General features: G+C 43.1%; 1 protein-coding gene across 1 annotated transcript in view; it reads right to left on the bottom strand.

The window, feature by feature from the left end:
- The window catches only part of PKHD1 (PKHD1 ciliary IPT domain containing fibrocystin/polyductin), a 436,391-nt gene that overhangs the window by 228,826 nt on the left and 192,912 nt on the right, over window positions 1-14,653 (bottom strand). The window contains exon 31 of the mRNA XM_053273219.1: window positions 6,559-6,771. Within this exon, the coding sequence (XP_053129194.1) occupies window positions 6,559-6,771 (213 nt within the window). The remainder of the gene's footprint in view (window positions 1-6,558; window positions 6,772-14,653) is intronic.

The raw sequence follows: 14,653 nt of genomic DNA, 5'->3' as shown, positions 1-14,653 counted from the left end.
TGCCTGAGCTGGCCTTCTCCTGTGTAGGTTCACTAGGAGGGAGGAAAGCCTCAAGCATTTAGGCAAGCACTTTGTCTCTGGTGTTGGAGTTCAGCCCTGGCAGGGCATCACCTCACTCCTGAGATCAATGGAGGGGGCTCTAGGGCTAGTACAGGAACTTCACTGCGGGGTACTGGGTGTCAGGGCTCCTCTGAGAGAGTGACAAGCCCTGACTGCTTAGGGTCTGTTGGATCTAGGCAGCTTCCATTGGACCTCAGACAGTAGCTGAGGCGTGCTTAACCTCCTCCAGGTCAGAGTCCAATTTTTTTTAAAAAAATTATTTAATATATTTAACATATTTGTATACCACCTAAAGTTTCTAGGTGGTTTACAGCAATAAAACCAAGAAAGTTTTAAAAAATTAAAATAACCATTAAAACTACCAAACAACTAAAAAAAACTTGTCTGAAGAGATGAGTCTTTAGTTGTTTCCTAAAAGCCAACAGGGATGGAGCTGCTCTAAGCTCAGCAAGAAGTGCATTCCACAGCCCTGGGGCATCTACAAAGAAGGCTTGCCTTTGAGTTGCCACCATACGAGCTGGCAGCACCCGCAGAAAAACTGCCCCGGAAGATCTTAATAGGTTGCAAGTTTCATAATGAAGAAGGTATTCTCTTCATTATTACCTTGGGCCCAAGCCATTAAAGGCTTTATAGATAATAAGCAACACTTCGTATTTTGCCTGGAAACCAGTTGGTAGCCAGTGTAGTTCTTTTAAAACTGGAGTAAAATGGTCTCTTTGGGATGTCCCGGAGACTAAATCTGGCAAAGTTCTGACACCAAATTGCTGCTATCCAAAAACAAACTGGACCTTCTCTTTATTCCTTCTCACCTCTAGTTTGAATATATCAGATGTATCAGGATAGCTGGAATATCAAGGAGTTCTGGCTTTACTACTCTACAACTTCTATAAATAAGGAGCTGTTCTTTGCCTAAAGTTAAAAAAATTGGATCCACCCCCATATACTTCTTCAGGCCAAATTCTCTGTGTGGGTAGCTTGTTGACGCAAAGCAGACTTTTCTCAGTCACTTATATGCTGGTTGACTGTGTGTGAAAGCTTCTCATATGTACCCTCAAGTACCAAGTCTTTGCTTATTTATAATGACTAAGTCCTCTGGACATGAAGAATGAATCTATTCCTCATTGCTATTTGGTACCAAGGAAACTGCAGTGTCCTCCGTTACTGAGAGCTTCTTAAGTGAAACTCCCTGAAGCTTCCTAGTATCAAAGACAGCATGTTTCAGGAGGAGGAGAGCAGACCTACTGCAGGAAAGTAAGATTTCCTACTGCAAATCAAAACTTTTTTTCCCCAACAGCTGCAGTTCAATATCAACTCTCATCAACCTGCCTTTCTTTTTTCTCACCATACTAATCTCCTAGAAATGGGATAACTGCTTAAATATCCATAGATTAATCAAGATGTTGTGGAAAAAATTCCAAGAACAATTATAAATCTTACTCTTCACTTTCTTGTTTAATTAGTGTTGAGAATTGGAAAGAGTTATAACTTTCTGAAGAGATTCTTCCACAGAATTCGGCAAATGGCTAAGAGATATGTGTATTTGTCTACTGGTCCCAATAAAGAACACTGACCCCGTGGCCATGGAAGTATAGGAGTAGATCCACAAACCCACTTAGGTTACAAAAACCTGAAGCCTTTAGGTTTCAAAAGGAACACTATAGATTTTGAAGGTTTGTGTCTCACAAATCACAAAAGGTAAGAAAAGAGATATGTAGATTTTTGTCTCAAAAAGGTGAAACTACATTAATAGCTTACAAAGCATGTTACACTGGCAGGGCTGTCCTTCATCCCAGAAGGAAGCCCACATAGCCAGTTCCCCCTCTTCTCTGCAGTCTCCCTGACTGCAGTAGAGGTCCCACCAGTAATATCTGAATGCGACAGGTAACCACGCGGGGAGGGGTCAATTGGACCCATGGTTCTGCAATACATGTGGATGCAGCCAAAGTGGGCATATGTATGTTTAACTGTAGTTTGGTGAATTGCTTAGACAGCCAGTAGATGCCACTGGTCAACTTTAGCATTGTGAAAAGAAGCAGGGATGTGCAGAACATTTCGACAGTGAAACATTTCAACTCAATATAGGCCATTTAGAGTCCCTAGCAGTTATCCATGGGGAACAATGGGTTGTTTCACATTTCCCCATTGTTCACTATGGCTGAAGTACTCAACATGTTTTGAGTTGTTTAGTTGAAATAGCTGGCTCGATCGCTGTTTTGATGAAACGTTTTGGCAGTTTTGCATTTCATTTCAAGCTCAAAACATCTGTTTCATGCACATCCCTAAAAGGAAGGAAGGTGGGGACCTGAAAGACAACAGCAGAATATGAGAAAGACAGGCAGCTAGCAGAGGCCAGGCCCTCCACTGAAAACAATCACATTTAAGTGGAAGTTTAAGGGTAACTCAGATTCTGTAGAGTGATGGCATGTACATCAGGTCTGATGTTTTCAAACCTTTCAATGCCCTGGAAGGAAATATGGGTTTTGGAGAGTGGTCAACCAACCCATACCACAAACTTGGAGATTATATATGTTAGATGTGTTGCAAGTATGCGGCCAGCCAATAAGGCACAAATATTGAACATCAGGGTGCTCGCCTGATAAGATGCAATTCACAATGCAATGAATCTATCATTCAAATTGCAGTGCTATGGAAGGGAAGAAGATGCAATGGTATGTAAGAGCTTAAGTACTGTATATACTCATCAGCAGCTGCTCACATTTTCTATTATTGCCAGTTAATCTTATGAGCTGCTAGTGAATAAGAGAGAGAATATGTGCTTTCAGGAACATGAAAGTAGGGCAAGATGATCATCCAAATGTTAAGATCTGTTGCCTATATCTTCAGGAGCTTAGTGTCAGTCATTATGCAGGGGAATTGGTGAAAAAAAGTGGAGTAAAGAAGATTGATAATTCTATGGTGAAGAGACAAAAGCCTAGAACTTGGAATACCTAAGCTCCCAACTCTTTGATCTGCTAAAAACTACATGGCATTACATACACAATGACATTTCCACAGGAACTCAGCTCAGCCCACATTTTCAGATGTTTGAAACTACTAAGGATTCGTGCTTGATTTTACGCAGCAGTTTCCATTGAAGCACTAATATAAAAAGAAACTATATCCTTCCTACCAAGTTTTAACTGTTGTATCTTTATATTGTGTTCATTTGCTTTCATGCATCATATATGGATTTTGCCCCAATCAATACATCCTTTTAGAAGCAGCAGCAGCTCAGAGAAATCAAAAGAACCTGGTATTATCTGTAAACTGGGCTCAGAATTTCATCTGTTTTGCACTTTTCTGTTCCCAAGATTCCGATTTTCCTCAAAGACTTTAGAATGATCCTTCAGAGAGCAAAAGAAAGGAGCACAGGGCATAGAAGGACAGAGTGAAGGGTGAAGAGATACAGACAAGCAGAATGGTGGAAGAATAGTAGGAAAGGGTCGTGTGGTTTCCTGAACCACTAAGGCCATGCTCATATCCCAGTACAGAAGCCCTTTGGCTTCTAAGGGCAAAGATATGCCACACACTTCACATATTTTCCCCATTCCAGCCCTAATAAGAATGTGATAGATTTGTTTCTCATGCAGCATATCACTGTAGTACTTTTTGCATACTCTCCATGGAACAAAGCCTTGCACTGGCAAAAATTCTGCATGTTCTTTTAGGGACCTCAACCAGTCTAAATCAATTTTGATGGAAAGGACAAAGATATGGCCAAGGCCACCTATCCAGATTTCTCTTTGGAAGCTTGTCAAGGGAGTTTCTCAGGGAATACGTATGAACTGAGCCAGAGACATTGATAAATTTCCCTCCTGAACAATCAATAAAAATCTCTCCATCCTATTCAGGCTTCTACTGTGGATGCAAGGGCCATAATTACATTGTCAGAAATTCAAGTTACCCCAGCTGACTGAGACCTCCTTTAAAACTGACATGTGATTGGCAGGCAGTTTATGGGTGGCGTGCTCTGATTGGCAGGGGAGCTGGGTAAAGCCAAAGGCAACAGTGAAATTTCCCAATCTACTCCGACCACCCGAGCACAGGACTGCCACTCAGAGAGAATTCTGGGAAAACCCTTAGTCATATTAACATATCAAAGGCAGAAACTGACAGGCACTTACTAAACAATCAGGATTCAGCCATAGCTATAGAACATTTCCTCAAAAATTTCCTATTTGAAAGGAAAATAAGAAATTAAACTACACTCAATCCTGTCTACTCAAAGACAGCTGAAATTTTTTCAAAAGCCCGTTTAATGATTTAGATCTGCACTTGCTATACACACTTATTTCAGAAAAATATAAAAATGTTGACAAGTCCTCCAATTTGTTTTATACTACAAGCCAGACTGGTGCTAAATTGGAACCAGCAAAATGTTTAATGTAAGCAGTATGAAGGCAGAAAAGAGAACATGCTCTTTCCGGTCTCATTTTCTAGGTGGCTCCACTGCTTTTGCACTAAATTGGGGATTACATGGTGAATGAAACTTAATTGTACCCATGAGCTGGAACTGTGCCTCAGATGAGAGACTGGATGCAACCTCATGGAAAGCCCAATATTTCTTACATTAGTGCTAAGAAATTGAAACCAAGAGATGTTTCCAATAGTGTGTCAAGGCCAGCCTGATCTCTCTTTTCTTCAACTCTCTAGTTAACTTATTTGATTTTGTAGCCTTCCCATCTACTCTCAAGCACAAACTAGAGTCATGCAAATGAACAGAAATCAGTGTATCACATGTGCTTTCCTATCCTTCTGCAGGGCAAGTTGGTTATAAACTTTATTTGTTTGTTTGTTTGTTTGTTTATATCTATTTATTTTTACATTTTATATCCCACTCTTCCTCCAAGGAGCCCAGAGCGGTGTACTACATACTTAGGTTTCTCCTCACAACAACCCTGTGAAGTGGGTTAGGGTGAGAGAGAAGTGACTGGCCCAGAGTTACCCAGCTAGTATCATGGCTGAATGGGGATTTGAACTCAGGTCTCTCCAGTCCTAGTCCAGCACTCTAGCCACTACACCATGCTGGCTCCAAATCTACATGAAACCAAGTTCTTCCTGGTACACAAATGCTTCTCCTAAAATTTAAAAAAAAAGTGGGAGGGGAGGAAAGGAATTTTAAGTAAAGGGACATGGGAAAACTCCAACCAGAAAACAACTGCTGACACATGACAGCCCTGGCAGGTCATTAATCAGGGTATACTTGAGGGATCACCAGTCACAAGCAGGGGTGGAAACACCACTGAGCCAATGGGTTCAAAGAACCCAGACCACCGCCCCTCAGGGGCCATGCCTCATGCCCCAGACATGCCCTCCCTGGATAAGGATAGAACCTTTGCGTAGCAACTCCGTCCTCTCCAGGAGAGCCTTTAATGATCCAAAGGAAATTCCAATGCTCCATGTTTCCAGGGAGGCATTGCTGGGTGGGCAGAGGGGGGAAACACCAGGACCGGGGACAGATCTTTACTCTCATTCAAATTACCTGGGTTCAGACTGGTGTTACGGCATATGCGATCTGCCACCACAGGGAATTATGGGAGAGGGGAGCGCTGGTTGTCTGAGGCCCCAGGATAGTAGGGGCACTGCTACAGGCAAAAATAGGGATGGATATGTTCAAATGGGTGGATGGGCTGGCAGAGGGCCCGCTTTGACTGCTTCGCAGAAGTTGCCAAGAGAGGGTGAGGTGTTGCCGGGGTAGCCATCCCAGGTCCAGGTCCTGAGACAGCTATTTGTACCTTTATTTTTTCCTACCAGATATTCTTGTTCTAGGTGTCCAGAGGGCAATTTTTATACTTGGAGGGCAAAACGAGACATAATGGGAACAGCCATGTTTGGTTATTTATGTGTTGACAGGGCAGTGAAGTGGGGGGAGGGGAGAATCTGATCCTCTGCAATAAAAAATGTGAATAGGAAATGGAAGATTAATCTTAGGAGATAATTTGCCTCACCACACTATCACTTCTGGCACTTTTCTCCAGTTTACTTCTAGTACCAGCCCGGGGTGGGGGGGGATTCCTAAAGTGACAGAACACAGGGATGTAATGTGAGTGAAGATTCCTCTGATTTGTATAAAATTTAGACCCAGCCCACCTTCACACTTTTTCAGCACATCTGCCCTATTCATCTATAAACTGCCCTGCCCCATCTAGCTTGGCTATGGGATAACACCATCTTGTGGTCTGGAGGACAGGGGTCAGTCTTTTGACTTCACCAAGGAGAGGATCCTGCATCTTCCACAACCGGGACAGCATGAGAATTCTCCATCCTACTTGCTCAAAAATCCATTTGAATATATAACTGCATGACAAATGTATCATTTTCTCCTGAAACAAGTTGACACACATTCCTGTGGGACTCTGCCCACCTCTCCCACACATCTGTGAGTGCAGAGCAGCCAAAACACTCATTGCTTGGTGGTGGATGGGCTGCCTTCTGGACACCTAGAAGAGTAACTTACCATAAATTTAAAAAAACAAACCAATTACATCTACAGCTCACCATGCATGGCTAGTGTTCCATTCCTCACAGCCAGAAATTTGACTCCATATGGAAAGAACATTGGAGAATGGGAACTGCCATGGAGATGGATGTGGGCAGTGCCACAGAATGGATCATCTGGGGATCCAACCCGAAGTTCACCTCCGTCCGACACCAGGATGTAATGAGCGTGGAGTTCTACAGGCCCAGGGCCAAGAAACACAAGTTTGCCACCTAAAAGCAGAAACAGTAATAAGAATGATTAGTAGTTAAGAGTAGCATCAACAATAAATAACTGATTTCCCCCCAACAAAGCCAGAACCTGAGAAGCCAAAACTGAAAAGCATAAAGTATCTTTCCCCATGGCACTAAGCAGTGCTTTAAAGAAGGGGTGATAAAAAAAGGGAGCTAGCTGCTTCTTCCCAGCCACCACTCTTCCCACATGAGCACTGCAGCATGAACATTTGGCCTCTTTGCCTTTCGTTAATTTGGATAAGGACATCTGAAACACTTTAAATAGGTATATGTCATAGATCTCTATGGGGAAATGGCTGAGAAGGACTACATGCCCCAGCACTCCATGTGCAGCTTCCCACATGCTGTCCATGACATCCTCATCCCTTTAACATCTGGTGCATGCCTCAATGAAAGCTGGGATAGTGCATGGGTTGCAGTGGGAGGTGTGTGCAAGGGAAATGCTAGGAGGGGGTAGTCCATAGAGCTCTATGGGAGTATGTCTCACCATGCCCCACACACCATCCCAGCCATTGATGGGACAGTACAGGACAGTATAAAGGAGGAAATTGCTTTCCATTAAGGAGACACTCCAAGCACCAGAAGTGTGTAGTACCACACCTAGACTGGTGTGCTGTGAGCAGCCACCTCTGCATGGCTCCAAGGAGGTGACGGATATTATTCATTTTCAGAAACATGGAAGTACAGCCCTAACTCACTATATACCATTCACTCAACTTTTTACAAAAAGTTGATGAGCAGATCATTTCACCAGGCTTTCTGCTTGAGTCCTCCTCTACTCCGCACCCTACTCTTCACTGCACAACAGGACTATAACCTGCTCTCAATAAATTCATAGCTTATTTTCACATCAGAAACCCAGAGAGGGGGAAAGTCTTCAGTGTAGTTTAATCCTGTTTAAAGTGTCTCATCTGTAGGGAGTTTAACCTCTACTCTGCATCAGCAGTAAAATGTGTGCTGCTCAAATTAAGGGGTGGGGCAAAGCAGCAACAAGAAAACAAATAGAAATAGAGAGGTATTAAAGAGGACTTATTTTCCAGATGTATCACTAGACTCTTCATTTGTGGGCTCCATAGAGAACACATTTTTGGTGGTTCTCTGCCTCAAAGTGTTGAACTTCCTTTTCCTCGACTATGAATATTTATATACCACTTTTCAACCAAAGTTCTCGAAGGGATTTATAAATAAATAAATAGGTGGCTCCCTGTCCCCAAAGGGCTCACAACCCACTAGAAACTTAGAAACAAGGGACAGTTGCTCTTGCCCTTTAATTATCATATTTTTATACCACCTGATATGTACATCTCCAGGTGGTGTACAAAATTTAAAAAACACAGATTAAAATACACAAGAAAAAAATAAAAAGTATAAAACGTTTATTAAAACAAATTATTAAAATTAATTCTAATTAAAGCCTGTGAGACAAGGTGAGTCTTGAGGGTCTTCCTGAAAACAAACAGAGAAGGAGATGCTCTTATTTCAGCAGGGAGCATATTCCAAAGTCCCGGGGCAGCCACAGAGAAAGCCTAGTCCCAGGTTTTCACCAAACAAACCGGTGGCAACCGTAACCAGAGCTCTCCAGAAGATTGTAACAGGCAGCAGGGTTCATGACAAAGGTGGTGCTCTCTTAAATAGGGTCCAATAGCCTGGACCCAAGCCATCAAGGGCTTTATAGGTAATAACTAGCACTTTGTATTTCACACAGAAACATATCAACAGCCAGTGCAGTTCTTTCAAAACAGGTGTTATATGGTCCCTTTGTGTTGTCCCAGAGACCAATCTGGCTACTGCATTCTGTACCAATTGTAGTTTCTGGACTCCGTACAAAGTAGGGATGGGCCTGGACCGGTCCGGAGGCCATTAAAAAAGCCTCCGGACTGGTCCGGACCGGTCCGGAGCTGGGTGGTTCGGTCCGGGGGTGGGGGGTACCTTTAAGAGCGGCGGGAGGATTTACTTACCCCTCCCGCCACTTTCCCGCTTGGCGCCGTAATCTTCAAAGTAATTGGGGCAGGAGGACAACTCCCTGCCTCCCCTTTCCCGATGTTGCTTGCAAAAAAACCCCAGCAGTCCTTTGCGCGCACACGTCACAGAGACGACTGCGTGCAAAGGACTGCTGGGGGTTTCGCAAGCAACGTCGGGGAAGGGGCGGCAGGGAGTTGTCCTGCCGCCCCAATTACTTTGAAGATTATGGCGCCAAGCAGGAAAGCGTTGGGAGGGGTAAGCAAACCCTCCCGCCGCTCTTAAAGTTACCCCCCCCCACCCCAGTGCCGAACCGCAGTTGGTGGTTCCGTGCACACCCCTAGTACAAAGGCAGCCCCACACAGAGTGCATTAGAGTAGACAAGCCTGGAGGTTACCAGCATATGTATGTACCACTGTTTTAAGGTCATTTACCTCTAGAAATGGACGTAGCTGACGTATCAGCTGAAGCTGATAAAAAGCACTCCTAGCCACTGCCTCAGCCTGAGAAACCAGGGAGAGCTTTGGGTCCAGGAGTACTACCAAGTTATGTACCTGATCTTTCAGGGGGAGTGTAACAGGCATATCTAAACCATATCTTGGGTCCCAACCCCGCACAGTCAGTACCTCTGTCTTATTTGGATTCAACATCAGTTTGCTATCCCTCATCCAGCCTGTTACCGCCTCCAGGCAAGCATTTAGGGAAGATCTGCCATTTCCTGATTAGGTCGACATGGAGAAGTAGATCTGGGTGTCATCACCATATTGATAACACCCAGAACCAAACCTCCTGATGATCTCTCCCAGTGGTTTCATGTTAAAGAGCATTGGAAACAGTATGGAGCTTTGTGGAATTCCACACTTTAGTTCTCACTTTGCAGAACAACAGTCTCCAAGCGACACCATCTGGAATCTACCAAAGAGGTAGGAGCGGAACCACTGTAAAACAGTGCCACCCAATCCCACCTTCCTCAGGCGGTCCAGAAGGATACTATGGTCAATGGTATCAAAAGCTGCAGAGAGATTCAAAAGATATAAACCATCACTTTAAAGAGTGCCTCTTTGCTTAGTTAGCAGGTAGCCCAATTACTCCACTGCTAAACTAGTAAAGATTCAATAAATTAAGAGGCTAGGAAGGGGGGAGTCAAGAATCCCATGTTAAAGCAGTAACACCAGTTTAACTACAATCCAGTAGCTTGCATCAAAAGTACTGCATGAATGCAAACTCATGGAAAACAACTAACCTCTCCTTTTCTGCTTCCCAAAAAAGCCCCTCTTGGCACATGCAAGGGAAAACTCAGAATCAAGATCTTTCTCTCTTTGTTATCCAGTTTATACTGGATAATGATGAGAGAAGGATCACAATTTTCTGAATTTTCCATCCACATGCCCCACTACACCCCTTCCAGATAGTCCCTGACTCTCAAGAGAGGCTTTTTTGGAAGCAGAAAAGGAGGAGTTAGTAGTTTAGTCTGTCTGAACACTCATGCTACTAAATAGTAAGTGCTACAAGAGAGCAACAAAAGAGGGGCTGAAATAATGGGCAACAATAAAATCCAAGCCTTTTTACCAAGTTAATACTAATACATATTTCAATGCATATTAGATAATGCAATACTTATTTCAAATTTAAACACACATAAGTACATTACATTTAATATGTCTTCCTTCCTCCAAACAGATCCGTTTATGCACTTTATCAGTTCAAAAGAAATGTGCAACTGCTGCTTTACAGACTTTAGACCAAAAAACAGAAAGCCTCTCCTTGCTTTCATAGTACTTGACCCCTCTTCTGAGAGCAGAAAAGAACGAATATTGCTCAACCTAATATTTGGTTCCAGTTCTTCCACTGTTTGTTATGGCTACTCAAGAAAGCAAGGAATCTCTTCAAATGACTGCAGGGTAATTCTCTAAAAATACCAATGAACTATAGTTATGATGGCCTCCCTACCAAACAAAATAAATACAATTATACCAACAATAATCACTTCTGTACAGTAACAGAGGAGACATTTCCTAACACACTTCTCCCTTCGTGGGAGGAAGGTTTTAAAAAAAAAAATCCAAATATTTAGTGGCTGGTTGGGGCTTTAAGAGCATATCGAAATGACCAGTCATCTCAAACAGACTTCAGTCTCCACTCTCAGACATTCCCCTCCATTTGCAAGCGAAATCTGCTGCTCCCTTGGGAAAAAAGTCTCAGTTGCAAATATCTGTGAAACATGAACAAAGGCAAAACAAGGGAACATGGGAGTATCACATACCCTTTCTTGGGCCAATACTGAATCACACAAATTGGTGTGAGGTGGAGGATTTATTATTCCTAGGTACCAGCCATAGAGGTACTCATAAGGCCACTTGAGGACCCAGAAAGAAGGAGAAACTATGTTTCTGGTGCATGGTACTTGTGACTCTCTCCTATGGACTTGGTTGTACATGTTCTACTGGTCACTATCTACTACATAAATACCCAAAGGTATCAATTATACCCTTCATCACCACTGAAATTACAACTAAATTAATATTAACTCAGAGATGATCCACAAAAGTCTATATGACAATCTGCAAAAATAAAATTTATTTTGAAGAGTGACCAAAATAATCAGTCTTTGATCCCACACTGAAGACAACATGAGGCAACAGGCTGGAAGAAAAAGGGCCACAGTGTTATTGATTCAAACAGTCAATTAAACAAGAGAACAAAGGGATTGGCGCTTCACCCCCACCCCCATGCGGGATCTACTTATTAACAAATGAACCGGCTGTAAGCCCTCCAGCCTGCATTTTGATGGGCATTTACACTCCAGCTCAGAGCAGGATCACAGCTCTGAGGTCAATTGCTGCTCTTCTTAACTGACCCAATAAGGTATAGATATCAGCAGAAAGCACCCCCTTCCATCCCTAAAAGCCATGCAGGCTTTATGACTGGTGATGCCCCTCTGCCTCAAATAGAGGAGCCCCAGCCATAACTCCCTGAGCTGTGAAGCCTCTAGGGAATTACTAGAAGTCTTTTCATGCCACACACATGCTTAGGGTGCTCACCATTAAGCTAATCTGAGCATCCACAGACCCCACAATATGCCTGCCTACTTTGACTGGGAAACCCAACCATGGAGAGCAATTTGAAGTGGACAAAAAAACCCTACACAAATTCAGGCTAATTCTGTTCCTACTAGACCCCCCAAATGGACAACCAGCAAAAGCCCACACTGTACTCTAGGGTGCTGGGGGGGGGGCAACTGAGCAGACACAAGTCTCAAAAAGTTGCTTTGCTCTGCCCATCCAGATCTTCCTACCAATCGTTTCAACCTTCAGCCTCAGGCTTCATTCAAGCTAAGTGAGGCAAATCTCACAACAAGTAGACAAGCTCCTGAGAACAGCGCATTCTGAAAATCCTGTCATTAACAAAGAGTGAGTGCTCAATATAGGCAATATTTTTTAAAGGGAACTAAATATATAACAATGTGTATATGTGATGGGGTCCACTTTCTATTTATACAATTAGTTTTCAAAAGGGTGGTGTCTAGAGGGAATAACTGAAGAAAAAGTTATCCTGTACACATTCGATAGATCTGTATTAGTGGTAGCTGATTTCACCTAAATTTGGAAGATCCTGTAAAGTGAAGAAAATTCAGGCATTCTGAACACATTCAAAAGGTAAGATGGATGTAGTAAGATGGATGAAATTCCTATGGGAGAGTTCCATGAGTCTTTTGAAACCCTTGCTTAGATTATTCAAATGCAGGAATGATTCAAGCAAAGTTAAATAAATGTAGTTAAGTTCACCAAATTTCTCAGCAGGATGGAAGTTCATTCACACATTTCTAATTAGGGACACGGCTCATACTAGCTTCATGGATTGGTTACATGCAGTATATTAAAATGTTTGCATTAAGTTTCGTCAAGCTGTTTTAAAAAAAAATCCGGTGACAGTCTTCTCACTAGCTACATATTACAGCACAATAGGGAAACCAGTTCTGGCCCCAGTTCAGCATGGCATTTAAACAGGTGCTGGATTTTTAATATGCAAGTGCTCCCACTAGAATTAATGGGCATCAATGTGTGCTTAAAGTCAAGCAGTGTATGAAAGTATTTTTCTGGATCAAAGCCTTCCTCCCACTCGGAGTTGCATACAGGCAGCTGCTTGAGCATTCTCAGTCAGAAATCAACTCCCCAAACTGATGCCCATGTTTCTTGGCCATCTGCATATGTGCCCATCTGTTCAGATGGAGCGTGCTCCCTTGCAAGCTGCTTGGACTCTTTCCTGACAGTACCAGTGCCAAGCAATGGTGATTTAATCAGCAGCTCGAATATAGCATCTCCTCTGGAGCAAAAATGCTCCACATGAACAGAACTGAAACAGCATCACATTCAGTGTGCTCCATCAAAAAGTGCCTATGTGTGCCAAAGAAAGCAAATGTGGGGGGGTGGGTATGACCAGAGTACACAGGCATTTGTGGATGGCCTGAAACAGCATTAGTAACAGCAGGTGCTTCGTAAACCTATAAAAATATCTGTATAACACAAAAGTACTGTATATGGCCTGCAGAGAGATAGTAAAACAGCAACCATACCAAGGGGCCATAGCAAGTGATCACCTCTTTGGCTCTCCAACAGTTGGATGGAGGAGAGATGCTACCAGGCATCAATACCTGAATTCAAATAATCCTACACAGCTATCATTGAAGACAATGCTATCCGACAGACAATAATATGAAAACGACATTGAATTTGTAGAGTTCTCACCTTCGTTCTGTGAAGGGGTGTTGGTGGTAACTAAAGCTAAACAGGCTGGCCAGTAATAGTGGGTAGAGCCTGCTCTGCCTCTTCCTGAGCTAGATATTAAGTTTAGTAGAAAAAGCAACCTGTCTTCATGCCTGAAAAGCCAATATAATAAAGTAGTCTCATTTGTCAGTTAAGAGGTCACATCTGAAGGCTAGTGGGAGATAGAATGCAGAGACAGAAAGAAATTAGAATGGGACTCTGGAAGCCTTCATTTCACGCTTTTTGTACTGTATGTGAAGTACCTTGCATGTTTAGACCCACAGCAAGGCCTGCATCTCAGACTATGAATAGAATAGCCAGCCCAAGAGAGCTGGGATTGTGGAGTTCTGGGAAAATACAAGCGTTTCAACATCATGAGGACATTGCTGGTTCACTTACACACATTCATCACTTGATAAGTGTAACACTAAATAAATTTGCATTGAGCCATTTCTGGAAGGGCAATATAGAAATTGAATTGAAGAAGAAGAAGAAGAAGAAGAAGAAGAAGAAGAAGAAGAAGAAGAAGAAGAAGAAGAAGAAGAAGAAGAAGAAGAAGCAGCAGCAGCAGCAGCAGCTATCACAGATCATGACCTCAACCACAGTTTACACATTCCATTGCCTGTCATAAGGCCTGCTCTCACAATAATCAAAATCAGGGTAGAAGTTAGGCTACCCTGGTTTGCATGACTGTGTGAACTCACGAAAATCTCTCCAACACAAGTTGCTCAAATCAGGGTAACCCAGTTTTTGTACCCTGCTCTTAACCAAGGTAGGAAGAGAAGAAATATCCACTACTTTGCTTTTCTGGTTATGTAGATCCACTTACCTTTTCTACCCAGCCACCAGGACCCTGCAGGCCTGGAAACAACAGAGAGCTGTGACTACAGGAGGTGCCACCTATGGATGTACCACTCAGCAGAGCACACTCTATGCTCCTGTAGCTGGAACAGCTTCAGCAGGTCTGGATTCACCTCCTGCTCCTTCATGGCCAGAGGGCAGCTGCTGCTGTCATGAGATTTTCTAGTCTACTGGCAGCACAAAGCATGCTGGGCAGGCCTGCTGGGCCTTTGGAGGCCTTTCCATGTTTGCGGCTTGCTGGTTCTTCTTCAGCAAGGCCTGTTCTTCTATATGTTTAA

This window comes from Hemicordylus capensis, chromosome 1, assembly GCF_027244095.1.
Source record: "Hemicordylus capensis ecotype Gifberg chromosome 1, rHemCap1.1.pri, whole genome shotgun sequence".
In the NCBI taxonomy this organism is placed as follows: domain Eukaryota; kingdom Metazoa; phylum Chordata; class Lepidosauria; order Squamata; family Cordylidae; genus Hemicordylus; species Hemicordylus capensis.
This window is presented reverse-complemented; position numbering and strand designations above follow the sequence as displayed.